Raw genomic sequence first — 13,333 nt, 5'->3', positions numbered from 1 at the left:
AAAGATTGTATATTTTTTCTATAACTGAATCACTTTGCTGTACAGTAGAAATTAATACATCATAAATCAACTATACTTCAATAAAATAAATTTTAAAAAACTGTATCAACAGTAGCAGGTCCCTTTTTTTGAGAGCCTATGTAGAAGCCACCAGAGTAGATGCTTCACATACTTTATTATTTTTATCATTGCAACTTGAGTCTACTGAGATAAAGAAGGAATGAATGTGAGAGAAATGGGGCAGGGCAGAGTTGGAAGAAATTTATCCTTTCTCTGCCTGTCAGGGGAGATCAGTTTCTTTAAGCCAAGCTCTTGCTCACAGTTGGCTATGCCACCAAGCAAATGCCACCTAACAGACCAACTAACCCTGCAAAGTAAGAATTTCTGGCCCTGTTGCACAAAGTAAGGAAACCAAGGCTCGGGGGTTAAGTAACCTGCCTAATATCACACAGGTGGTATGAATTGCCTCACGTCTTTTCGACTTCGATGCTCTGCTCTTACCAAGTACTAAAATTAAATCAAGAAGCAAATAAAACTTACATTTAACTTCATCTGACACAGTGAATAATGTGCATAGTGATTAGTATACTGCATGTCAATCATGCATAAATAATGCATGTAAGTAATGATACAAATATGCAGAAAATTAAGCTGCCTGTGGTTAAGAGAAGATCTGTAGGTCTCTGTTGGTGGCTGGAGAATGGGGAATGGAGGAAAGTGACTATGGTCCCTTCCCATGAGTCCCATTTCAAACCCTTCCCATGAGTTGCATTCCAAACCCAAAGTCTTGGGTTGCATTAACGCCTCTCTTGCTTATCTTCACTCTTAAATACTAGCTTAATCTTCTCATAGGGTGTGGGAGTTATGCGGCAAATGCACCGTTTCCTCTTCTCTTTCCAGCTGAAAGCATGAGAGAAATGGAAATATGGGTTGGGAAACAGAGAGACAGAAAGAGACTGTTCTCTATTCTCTGAGACTTGCATATTTACCCAGGCGTTTCAATCTAGCCTTCAAAAAAAATTATCTTCCTTCGATGTTTACCTCCTCTGAAGGAGAGAGATGGTTCTCTATCTGGGAAAGAACTCAGCTTAGGCTTTCTTATTTACCTGATCATATGTGAACTTTACCTTGGACACAAACGGAATACACAACTGGTTTCACCTCCTGTCTATGCATCATTTTGTTCAGATGGTGTTTTCCCTACATTTTTGCTTTCCTTGGTTTCACAGATCCTTTGAAATGGAGCTACTTCACTTCCTTCGAGATACCTCTCTGTATGGAGCTGACTGTCCACTGCTCCAAGATGCTGGCTGAGACAGCATCTCTTCTCTGTGCTTCTTACTGGCTTACACACACCCCATGAGGGACAGGGTGGCAATGTCCTGTTTCCTCGGGCCAGCCTTGCTTTCTATGTGTTGTCTTGGCGGGAATTACTAACAGGGTCCCCTTTCTCTTTCAAAATGTCCCAGATTGTAGAATAAATTATAAATGGTCACTTTAATTATACAGTCTCTCCCAGAATAACTGATGGGTAAATTTTCCACATCCTAAAAGATTGTGTGGGCTCCTTGAGGGCTCTTGATGCTTCTTATTCATTTATATATTCCCAGGGCTGGGCACTGTCCCCAGTGCTGAATAAAGATAAGACAAACTAGTGGACAGCCTGAGTACCTTCCCTGCAGACAGGAAGCAAGGACATCAATCTCGATACAACTAACATCCAGGTTCTGACAGTGGGCAACATCACGTGTGTTAAATAAAATTCTCCTTTGTTCTTGTAAATTTACCAGTGAGAGATCAATCTGGAGTTAAGGGTACAGAAGTAAAGGACTGGCTGAGATCCCGGCTGTGTACCCTCATCTACCCAAGGGTAGATGAACTGATACTCTCTGAGCTTCACTGCCTCTCTGATGGTTGGGAGGGGACAGCTGCTGAGATGGGGAGACAAAGGGTGATGGGGAAGATAACCCAGATGGCTTTTTGGTGAAAGGAGCAATGGCAGGCAGAGAGAGAGCAGCATTCTGAACAGCATGAAGAAAAATCAACTGCACTGTGATAAGAGACAGAGAAGCCAAGAAATGTGAGGAAATGCGGAGGGAATGGAGATAGAGACGACCTGGCAAACGAGCTCTTTTCCTTCATCTAAGAGCTCAAGCCAAGGGAAATACCATCTAACAGATTTGCTGGATAGTAACAGAGTCCCCAGACACATCTTTACAAAGCAAGACTGTGGCGACTACTAGTAGCAATGGCAGAAATGCCAAGCGGTTCTCGCTCTGATGGAATTATCCTGTTCACCGGCAAAAGTTGCGATTCTACCTCGAAGTAACGCCATCCAGCTACTCCGTGTTTCACAAAAGGGCCAAAACGACCAGTTGTGTGCGTTTCTTGAGCTTTGAAAGCCCTATTCGAAGCCACTCATGAAATCAGGATGAGATGACTGTAAAATCGCATGAAAATTTTGTTTAAAAAATTAAGGTATAATTTATAGACTAAATAATCCACCTTTTTTGCTGTACAGTTCTGTGAGTTTTAACAAATGAACGTAGACATGTAACCACTGTCATAATCAAGATCTAAAACAATTCCCTCACCCCCTGAAATTCTCCCATGCCCCGAAACAGTCGATCTCTCCACCCACTCCCAGCCCCTGACAAGCAGTGATCACTGTTTTCTGTCTGTAAAGCGTGCCTTTTTCCGGTCTGTCATATAAACGGAATCACACAGCATACCAAGCTCGATGTCTTTTAAAGTCACCTTCAAACTATATGCAAAAACTACATTAAAATTGGTTAATACATTTTAAAAACATTGTCTGGATTATGGCTATTAATATCTGGGGAAAATCTTTATTTCTTTCTTTAAAAAGCATTTAAATTTCTATAGTATTAAATGCTGCCTAGAACCTCTGAAACAATTTTAATGTGTTTAATTAGAAATAATGGCCATTTTTTTACTCTCTTCTGAATTGAGGCCATTGTAATAAAATATTTACTATTATAAGCAATAGCATTCAAGTGAAAGCCCCATTTTTAAAGATAATTGGCTAATGTGTTTTAAGTACCACTAAGTGAAACAGAAAAGCTAAACATTCTTTAAAATACGCCAGCTGGCTATTTCTTCTTGCATACCAAGCCTACCCACATTCTCCAGGGTCTTTTAGAATTTTCCTTGGCTTAAAGGAGACAAAACTTCCTGTTTTATTTCAAGTCTTTTGAAAACATGTGGATTTAAGTGAATGAATCCAACAGCACTAAAATGTTGAAATTTAGTGAAAAACCACTGGATGCTCAAAGGGTAGAGCATTTCTATTAATAAAAGAAAACCTCCTTTCTGAAGGGTGAAAAGCAGAATAGTTTTTCTCAGCACTGGATGATACAAATATCAAACCAAAAGAAGGAAAAAAACTCTACTCAGAATTAATATTAGTAATTTAAAACTTTAGAATATCTGCATTCCAGGTGACCTAATTGGATCTTGACTTAACATATCAATTGCTTTATACATTGTGACTGTTAGTCATTTAAATGATATTGTAAAAACAGGCATCCTCGACTTACATTTAAATTTCCATAAGCTTCAGAATTAAGATACAGACCCTCCCCTTTAATTTAATGATTTACTGTCTAATGATATGTACCTTCCTAGAAACTTTTATCCACTGTCATGGTTTCAGCTACCATCTGTACACACGTAACACCTAAATTTCTATCTGTAGCTCAGGCCGCTCCCCTGAGTTCCAGATTTAGAGAGTCAACCTCTGAAAGCACACAGATATAGCCAGTTGGTTTGTCAACAAGCATTTCAAACTGAAACAATTTCAAATTGAATTTATCATATTTGCCCTCACCTCTGCTCCTTCTGTATTGTTCCCTGTCTCACTAAATAGGTCTACCACGATCCTGATGCCTGAGCTGGAAATTTAGGATTCAGCCTTGACTAGCACCTTCTCTCCAAATCTTTAATCGAGTCCTCTGTCCTGCTGATTTAACTTTTTCACAACCCCTCAATTCTTCTCTCCATTCTCTTTGCCATTTCTTTATCTCAGGCTGTAATCCTCTCCTGTTCAAACTGCTCAATTGCTGCTAACTGGGAATCTTGCCTCAAGTTCCAACTGCTCCAATTCATGCTCTCTACTGCCACCGTTGTGATTTTTTTTAAACATAAACTGGATCTTTCTCCAGGACACATATCTGGAGAAAACCATAATTCGAAAACATACATGCACCCCAATGTTCACTGCAGCACTATTCACAATAGGCAAGACATGGAAGCAACCTAAATGTCCATCGAGAGATGAATTCATAAAGAAGATGTGACACACACACACATATATATATATATACACACACATGCACACACACATACATACATACATACAATGGAATACTATTCGGCCATAAAAAAGAGTGAAATAATGCCATTTGCAGCAACATGGATGCAACTAGAGATGATCATACTGAGCAAAGTTAAGTCGAAAGAAAAAGACAAATACCATATGATATCACTTTTATGTGGAATCTAAAATATGACACAAATGAACTTATCTACGAAACAGAAACTGACTTGCAGACACAGAGAACAGACTTGTGGTTGCCAAGGGGAAGAGTGGGTAGGGTAGGGAAGGACTGGGAGTTTGGGATTAGGAAATGCAAACTATTATGTATAGAATGGATAAACAACAAGGTCCTACTATATAGCACAGGGAACTATACTCAGTATCCTGTGATAAACATAATGGAAAAGAATATGAAAAAGAAGGTATACATATGTATAACTGAATCACTTTGCTGTAGAGCAGAAATTAACACAACATTGTAAATCTACTATATTTCAACAAAATAAATTTTTAAAAAAATAAATAAATTTGATCTTTTAACTGCTACTTTATTTTGTTGCTTTCACAGGAAATAAAGCCCAAACCCTATTTCATTTGGCTGCCCGCATCATTCACAATAAGATCCTTGCTTACCTCCATGGCCTCACTCCCTCTGCAGCCCTCCCTCCTAAGTGACTTTGCACTCCAGTTGCACTGAACATCAAATGCCTATTCTGTCCTTGCCTCTGTGCCTTTGCACAGGCTGTTCCTCCTACCTTGAGCACTCTTCTCCAGTGAATCCTAGTCATCGTTCAAGTCTTGGTATAGACACTACATCCTCCAGAAAGCCTGCTCTGCACCCTAAATTGGAGATGGGGCCTCTTCTGGTTATCACCGAACATTCAGTATTTTGCCAATTGAGTTTTATTATAAAGGTCCTGTGGTACCTGCCTGATACCCTGAAAATCTACAAATAATGGGATTAACTTCACTGGTGAAAAGTGCCTAGCACATAGTAGGTATTCCAACTATTTTCAAATGAATGAATGAGCACTTAAGTTTAAGAGCTCAGGAATCACTATGTGCATTATAAGCCCTTGTTATCTATTCAGAGAAGCTTTACTAAGACCTCTGTTGGGAAGTAATCCCTTTATTACCTTAGCTTGAAATGTTCTCTCTACTTGAAAGCACTAACACTGATTTCTTCAAAACCTTTCTGTAATTCAGGTGTCTCACTCACTTCGATCTACATTGCTATGGCTGACGCAAGATTCAAAACTGTAACTGTGCTGATATAAAAACTTTCAAACTAGATAGATTATAATTATTCAAACATATTGTGTGGTTTACATAGATGTATTTATCAATTTATATAATTTTTAAAAGACATATTTAATCCTTGAATTTCTTTTTCTGATTCAGGCTTTGAATGATAGTATATATCTATATAAATATATAGATAGCTATGCTTATGTGTATATCATAATATATATATATATATGTATGTATATATAGGTTTAATCAAAAGTGCATTTGTCAACAGGCCATATGCTAGGCTAGAGAAAGCTCTCCTATTTATCATAAGTTTCTTATTCACTGACAAACCCATGTTGATCCACCAAAAAAACCCCAAATAAACAAAACAGAAACCGAAACACAAGAAAAAAAACTAAGTAAAAATTTTATGGATTTAAAATCTTGGCATAAATATCCCATCAAAAATTTTTGCCTTCTCTTATATTTTCAAATGCATCAATGAATTCATTTGTCCCCAAGATGAGATGTGAGTCTGCATGTTTTACGTTGGAACAGCCCATGACTGAACAACCACAATAAATCCACCATTTAAAGTGCTTCCCCAATTTGGCTTAAGCCTGCAGACCAAGAGGGATGGACATGGCGCTTTTGTTGCCAAGTGATGGCTGAGACCCACTCTGATTTCACATGAACCCGGAGAAGATTCAACTCTGCAACTTGTTCCATAATTGCCTCTAGCAGCTTTTCCCCTAAGCATCAAGGCCCTGGCATAACAGTGCTTCTGCTGTCCAAAGAGATAAAAGCAAAATCCAAACCACCAAACCCGGTGTCATGTACTGAATATTAGGGTTTCTCCAAAATTTATATGTTAAATCCTAATCTCCAATGTGATGGTATTTGAAGGCAGGGCCTTTAGGAGGTGATTAGACCATGAGGGCAGAACCTTCATGAATGGGATTACTGCCCTTACAGACGAGACCTCAGAGAGCTCTCTGGCTCTCTTTCTGCTTTGCTGAGGATATAAGGAGAAGGCAGCTGTCCTTACCAGAATTCAACCATGCTGGCACTCTGATTCTGGCTTCCATCCTTCAGAACTGTGAGAAATAAATTTCCATTGTTCAAGCCATCCAGTTTATGGTATTATGTTATAAAAGCTCGAACTAAGATACCTAGGAAAGACTGCAGCACTACGGACCCTTCTTTTAAACATGTTTCCTCTTTTAACCTTATTTTTATACCTGAAGGTTTCCTTATTCACTGGGGAGATGTTAGAAATACTTAATACAAAGTACAGGGTATGTAGGCTTGAAAGGATCAGAGAAATAACTTTTATGAACATGAGACATGGTTGGAGTAACCACCACTTTCCCCCCGTCTTCTTAAAACATAATCCCCATTTCTCATTGGCCACACTCCCACCCAGGAGAGAAATCTGTATTTCCCAGCCTCTTCTTCAGTTAAGTTTGGCCAGGGAACTAATTTTTGACCAGTAAGGCATAAGGAAAATTATTGGATGGGGCTTCTGGGAAGTTTCTTAAAAGGGAGTAAATGTATCTTGATTTCTACCTTCCTCCTTCCTGTCACTGGGGGATGACACTGGAAGGATGTCTTGGGAGGCTGAAGCCCCAGCAGCCATCCTGCTTCCTGATGTGAGGATGGCAGAGCAGCATGATAAAAGGGGTGTGCATCTCTGATGACTGTGTACTCCAGGTGTCTTAACTGCCTACCTTCCAAGAGACCAACCAGCGAATGAACTGCCCAACCAACCAACCAAGCAATTCTATCTCTTTCAGCCACTGTTACTTCCAACGTTTTATCTGTAACATAACCTCATTTTCCTGATCAGCAGATCTACAAATATCACACATCATGCATGGTAAACGCTTACTTGATAGCAACTGTATAAGGTGGCAATTATTCTTTCTATTTTATAGATGAGGAAATTAATGTTCAAAGGCATTACATAACTGACCTAATGATATCAAGTGGCCAAGTCAAAATACCATGTGAGATTCTAGAATTTAAACTTTTTCCCTGCATTATCCCATCGCTCTCTAAAGTGGGAGTAAATCTCACCTGTGTGCCTTTAGCCAAAACTCTTAATCTTTTATTCCCTTTTAAAATTAAGATTAAAAACCTCTGCCTACTATAGGCACTAGTGTGAGGACAAGTGGGTTTATTATTTTGCAAAGCATTTAAGTCCTTGAAACATAATCACTATTTAATTTATGCATACAATTAAAACTCTAAAATGTTTTTGACAACAAAAAAGTCACCAGTTATATATGAACACTTAACTTCCATCATAGCCAAAATTAACTAGCTTGTGCCTATAATTGTTTAAACGGGCTTCAACAATTAAACTCCAAATCACTAATTAATTTCCTGTTCCAGAAATCTATTCTGTGCCGCCTAGCACTTAGTTGGATTGTGTTTTGTAACCACTCAGCTGACAACTTGGCCTTGTCCTCCTGCTGTGGCTGCCTTTTAATGGAGGTGTCTCCCATAAAATATCTGAGGGAAAGCAGATTGTGCTGTCATAACCAACTCACACAAAAAACTTTGGGACTGTAATCTAAAAGCAGTGCAACCTGGTTGTCTGTCTGCAATAGGACTTTGCAATTTTGGAAAAGTAAATCTACATTTCTTAGTCTAAGAAATTGTTTGTTTTCCCCCATCTCCAACAAGAATAATCCGGACCCCATGACTTCAAAGGCTGAGACCACCTCTCAGATTCGGGGATCCCTATACACAATGTGGCATTGAAAAAGCTTGATGGTTACGCCCTAGCTATGGGACTCATCCTGGCTATGTGACTTTAGGCAAATTACATAATTTCTCTAAGCTTTAGTTTTCTCATTAGTAAAAACAGAGATGATAATCAGCTCTAACAGTACAGAGTTGTGGAGAGATTGAAAGGAGATAATACATGTAGAGTTCTGTATTAGTTTCCTTTTTCTCCTATTACAAGTTACTGTAAACTTGTTAGTGGCCTAAAACAACACAAATGTATTATCTTACAGTTCTGGAGGTCAGAAGTCCAGTATGGGTCTCAATGGGCTAAAATCAAGGTGCTGTCACGGTTGTGTTACTTTGGAAGGTCCTAGAATCATTTTCTGCTCCTTCAGGTTGTTGGAAGAATTCAGTTCATTGAGGTTATGGGACTGAGATCCCTATTTCCTTGCTGTCAGCTGAGGATTTTCCCATTTTATAGAGGAGTCTGAAATTCCTTTGTTCATTGGCCCCCTTCTACCATCTTCAAAGCTAGCAATCCCAATCAGGGTACCCCTCATGCTGGAAATCTCTCCTGCTCTTCTCTCATTACCATACATTTCTTTCAAACACTTCCTCTGTCTTCTTCCCCTTTCAAGTGCCCAGGTGAATACTTAAGGCAACTCAGATAATCCAATATAATCTCCCCATTTTAAGGGCAAACGGTTAGCAACCTTAATTCCATCTTTAACTTTCATTATCTTTTGCCATGTAATGTAATAATGTAAATCAGATGTCTTCAGGATAAGAACATGGACATGTTTGGGGCCATTATTCTGCTTACCAGAAGCTTTCAGCATAATGCTCCAACAGGTAGTAAGTACTCAATAAATAATAACGATAGACAATACTTATGTTTACTCGATGCCAGGTATCAACCTAAGTGCTCTATGGATATTTATATCTTTTATCCACATAGCAACCCTCATAATGTGAAGTATGCGCTAATATCATCATAACCATTAACAAATGAGGACATGAAACACACAAAGAGTAAGTCACTTCATGTAGCTGGTAAAAGAATACAGATTTGAACCCCCGCAGTCTGGGTCCAGAAGCTGTGCTTTTAAGTAGGCCCCATTCTGCCTCTTCATTTTAAATATTATTACAGTAAACAGGAAATCAAGAAAGCTTCTGCTTAAACTAATACCTGTAAAGCTAAATTACTTCAATATAGGGGCAACGGCAAGATGGGTATTCATCTGGCATATGCTGCCGTCATATATTCTCTTTGCCCTGTGATGCTGGGCCACCGGGAGCTGAGAGAGGGCCTGGGTCCAGGGCTGGCATTCCCTTGTCATCCCAGTTTGAGTCTTACCAGGCAAATGGGGAGGAAACTCCTTTCTAAAATATTCTATGTTGGCAGAGGTGAGATAAATCTCTGTTTTTAGATTTCAAAACCTAGTGAGTACCATCTTGAAAGGATTACAAACAAAAATAATGCTGTTGTGGTTCTTGAACACCTCACATTTCATCGAAATGCTACTGCATTTCACTTCGTACTGAACACCTACTTTGGCATCACGATGGAAAGTGAGAAGCAAATAAATCACCACCTTTCTGGACAACAGATTACCTTTCAGTCTCCTGTATGGGCACATCTCCTTTCTTCCAGGAAGAGAGCGCCCTGGGGGAAGCCCTGGGTTTACAGTCCAAGCTGACCTCGCTGCCCACCTGCACCTGAATCAACTTTTTCATCGGAGTCTTTGAAAAATCTGGAGCAGAAGCTAAAAAGGACGAAAGAAGAAAGAATGACAATTAGATGTCTGATTTCATTTCTTTAAATTCCCGTAAATTTCAAAGGTTGACTTTATGATTTTTTAAAGTTTCTTGACATATAAGATATCGGTACCCACCTACAGGACGATTTCAATGCTTAAAAAGTTAAGTCCTACCATTGTGTTTTCTGGGAAGTTCTAATTCCTGAGACAATCACTTTATATGAGAATTTTTAAAGTTTACTATGAAGTTTAAAAATAGCTCAACCATGAGTTTATTAAGACTAAAGGCATTTAATAGAATATTCTTGAAAGTTAGTTCCATGAGGACAACAGTAGGGTTGGTCTCTCTTGTGACTTCAAGGACACAGATGTGGCACAGGGCCTGGCACTCATTAGATGCTCAGTAATGTTTTTAGAATGAAGGCTGAGTACTGAATTCTTATTCTCTTGTATAAACAGTAACAAGATCTACTACAAACTTTTCATGTGGTTAGCTTTAACTTCCAAGTTGGAGAAATATATTATAACATGCATTATTATATTTACAATATTCCATTAAATACTATAATATGTAGAAAACATTATGCTGGCTAGTAATGGATGGAATGCTGATCCTGAAGCAATATCTGAACATTCAAGAGACAAAAAAAATGTATCATTTGAATTAAGTATGTTACTCAGAAAATCATCCTTCCTTTTACTGCAAATGCAGAAAAAAGTTAAGAAGCGAGTGCATTTCCCCAAATATCTAATCCCCTGTCTTATGGCATGTCCCAGTTAATATACCTTATTTTTTATAAGTGGAAATCATAGAAGGAATTATAATATATATATATATATATATATATATATATATATATGACTACACATAAAGAAGACATGTTATCCAAAGGTTGCTGGCCTTAAGAGTTAGGATACTGAGAGAGTTAATTTTTACTAACACAAATGAAACCCTCCTGATTTTATAATTCAATAAAATCTTTTTTTTTTAAGCATAGATCATATATTTTCCCATATGAAAACCCCATGCAACACTGGGTAGGGACCCATCCATTTGAAAGATGAATAAACTATGGCTCATAAGGTTAATTTAACATAAGAGCTCAGCCATGCTTCGACTTAACATATGGGCAAATCCCACTTTCTTTCTGTCATGACACCCTACTTCTCTGTCATGGATAACACTAGCCAGATTTTCAGTTGATGACCTGCCCCTCCCAAGCTTCAGTCTTCCTGGTGCATATGATTTGTTTCTTAACTTCCAGGTACCAAGAAAGACCTATTTTCCTCAAACCAGTGTTTTTCAATGAGACACTTCATACTTCGGGCTAGACAGGACTTTGTTGTGAGAGGCTATCTTGGGCATTGTAGGATATTTAGCAGCTTCTCTGGAAGCTTGCCCATCAGATGCCAGTAGCACACGCTAGCTCCCTTCTTCCCCACCTTCCCCTTACACTGTGACAGCCAAAAAGGTCTCCAGAATTTGCCACTATCCCCTAGGGGCAAAAAATCATCCCCAGTTGGGAAATACTGAGTTAGATCAGGGCCTTTCAACCTTCTGGCCATTTGGGTTGGACCAACCATGGGTACGAGACTCAAATCAGGTACATGGGGCCAACGACATGTAGGACTGTGACTTCCATCTGAACAATTAAGAAAGCCATCCCTCTGCCACTAGATTGACTGTGGTAATGAAAACAACATGCTGGGTAACATCATATGGGGCCAGATAGGGGTGATGATGTTTGAGCCCTGGGTCAAGTCCAGGTGAAATCTGAATTCTCCATTTTAATAACACTGAGCAATAAACTTCCTCCCCTCTCCTCCTCTTTCTCTCCCTCCCTCTCTCCCTTCCCCCCAACCCCCTCTTTCTTTCTTATTTATACATACTATGTTATGCTCTGACAATTTTGGTTGGACTTTAAGTCATTTGCATCTTAAACTGTTTTTCCGGACAACTGCCCTAAACATGATATAACATCTCCTTTCTCCTCCTATACCTACAAGAAAAAAATAATTCATAATTTCAAGTACTTGAACCTTGGTCAATTAAAGCTTTGGTCTGCTGAATGCTTGATGCTTTCAGCAGAGTTAGTAAAGACAAAGACAACTCCTTTTGGATCAATAAACTACTGATTTGAATTTTTTTTTTTTTTTTTTTTTTTGTGGTACGCGGGCCTCTCACTGTTGTGGCCTCTCCCATTGCGGAGCGCAGGCTCCGGACGTGCAGGCCCAGCGGGCACGGCTCACGGGCCCAGCCGCTCCGCAGCATGTGGGATCCTCCCGGACCGGGGCACGAACCCGTGTCCCCTGCATCGGCAGGCGGATTCTCAACCACTGCGCCACCAGGGAAGCCCTGATTTGAATTTTGATATTTACTTTTATGGACCAGCAACAGAGAACACCAGAGTCACTTATTCTCTTAAAAGGTACTACTTAGTTGGTACCGCTGGAGTTGGATAATAAGGATGTCTTAGGTCAACACGCTCTCCCTGTGGCTTCTCTACTTCAATCTTTGGGCCTTAATTCTGGCCATAATTGCTGCTTTCCCTTAGAAATCATTAAAATGTGTGCCTTGATTAGAAACCCTGCATGATTCTGCTGTGATACTGAAAATGTTATTAGATGTAGGAATCTAATATGAAAAGTAAATATTTCTGCTTCTGGCAAATATGGAGGATTTAAGAAAAAAATAAGAAGACAAGAAAATTAGTCTTACCCACAACCTTGAGCTCAGCACTGGAATAGACGAGACCATGTTTGTTCTCTGCTATGCACTGGAACATGCCAGAATCGGTCACATTCAGGTTGGATATTGTAAGGGCACCATTTTCTATCTGTGTTCTCTCCTAGATGATAATAAAAATGTCTTATATATAGCATTTTAGAAGAAAAAAGATAACCACTGAATATTATTTCAATCATACACAAACCTCCTTAATTTTTCTCATGGGATTAGGCAATCTGACCTGCAATTTAAACGTTTCCCTTATTTGAAACAGTGAGAATGACTTAACGTAACAGCTAGACATTGGAAATACTAATAAACGTCCTTCAATCAAAAAGTATATCAGTAAAATAAATAACAAAGCACGATGTAAAATATTGCAACTATTTCATTTTTCCATGTGGGTAAAGTTGCAGACTTTAAGAAATCTACCATGCTTCCCACCCCATCAACTGGAAAGGTTCTCACCAGTTTTTAAAATCATGCAAATTGAAGATATTATAAATTCTGTGTACTAAAAAGGGTGCTGGGAAACAC

At 39.0% G+C, this 13,333-nt stretch overlaps 1 protein-coding gene across 2 annotated transcripts in view; it reads right to left on the bottom strand.

Annotated features, from left to right (window-relative positions):
- The window catches only part of CNTN3 (contactin 3), a 245,037-nt gene that overhangs the window by 78,663 nt on the left and 153,041 nt on the right, over positions 1–13,333 (bottom strand). For both annotated transcript variants that reach the window (XM_059075925.2, XM_059075926.2), the window contains exons 9-10: positions 12,788–12,917; positions 9,924–10,074 (exon numbers count right to left, since the gene is read on the bottom strand). In XM_059075925.2, the coding sequence (XP_058931908.1) occupies positions 9,924–10,074; positions 12,788–12,917 (281 nt within the window). The remainder of the gene's footprint in view (positions 1–9,923; positions 10,075–12,787; positions 12,918–13,333) is intronic.

The sequence above is a fragment of the Kogia breviceps genome, chromosome 10 (assembly GCF_026419965.1).
Source record: "Kogia breviceps isolate mKogBre1 chromosome 10, mKogBre1 haplotype 1, whole genome shotgun sequence".
NCBI classification, from domain to species: Eukaryota; Metazoa; Chordata; class Mammalia; order Artiodactyla; family Physeteridae; genus Kogia; species Kogia breviceps.
This window is presented reverse-complemented; position numbering and strand designations above follow the sequence as displayed.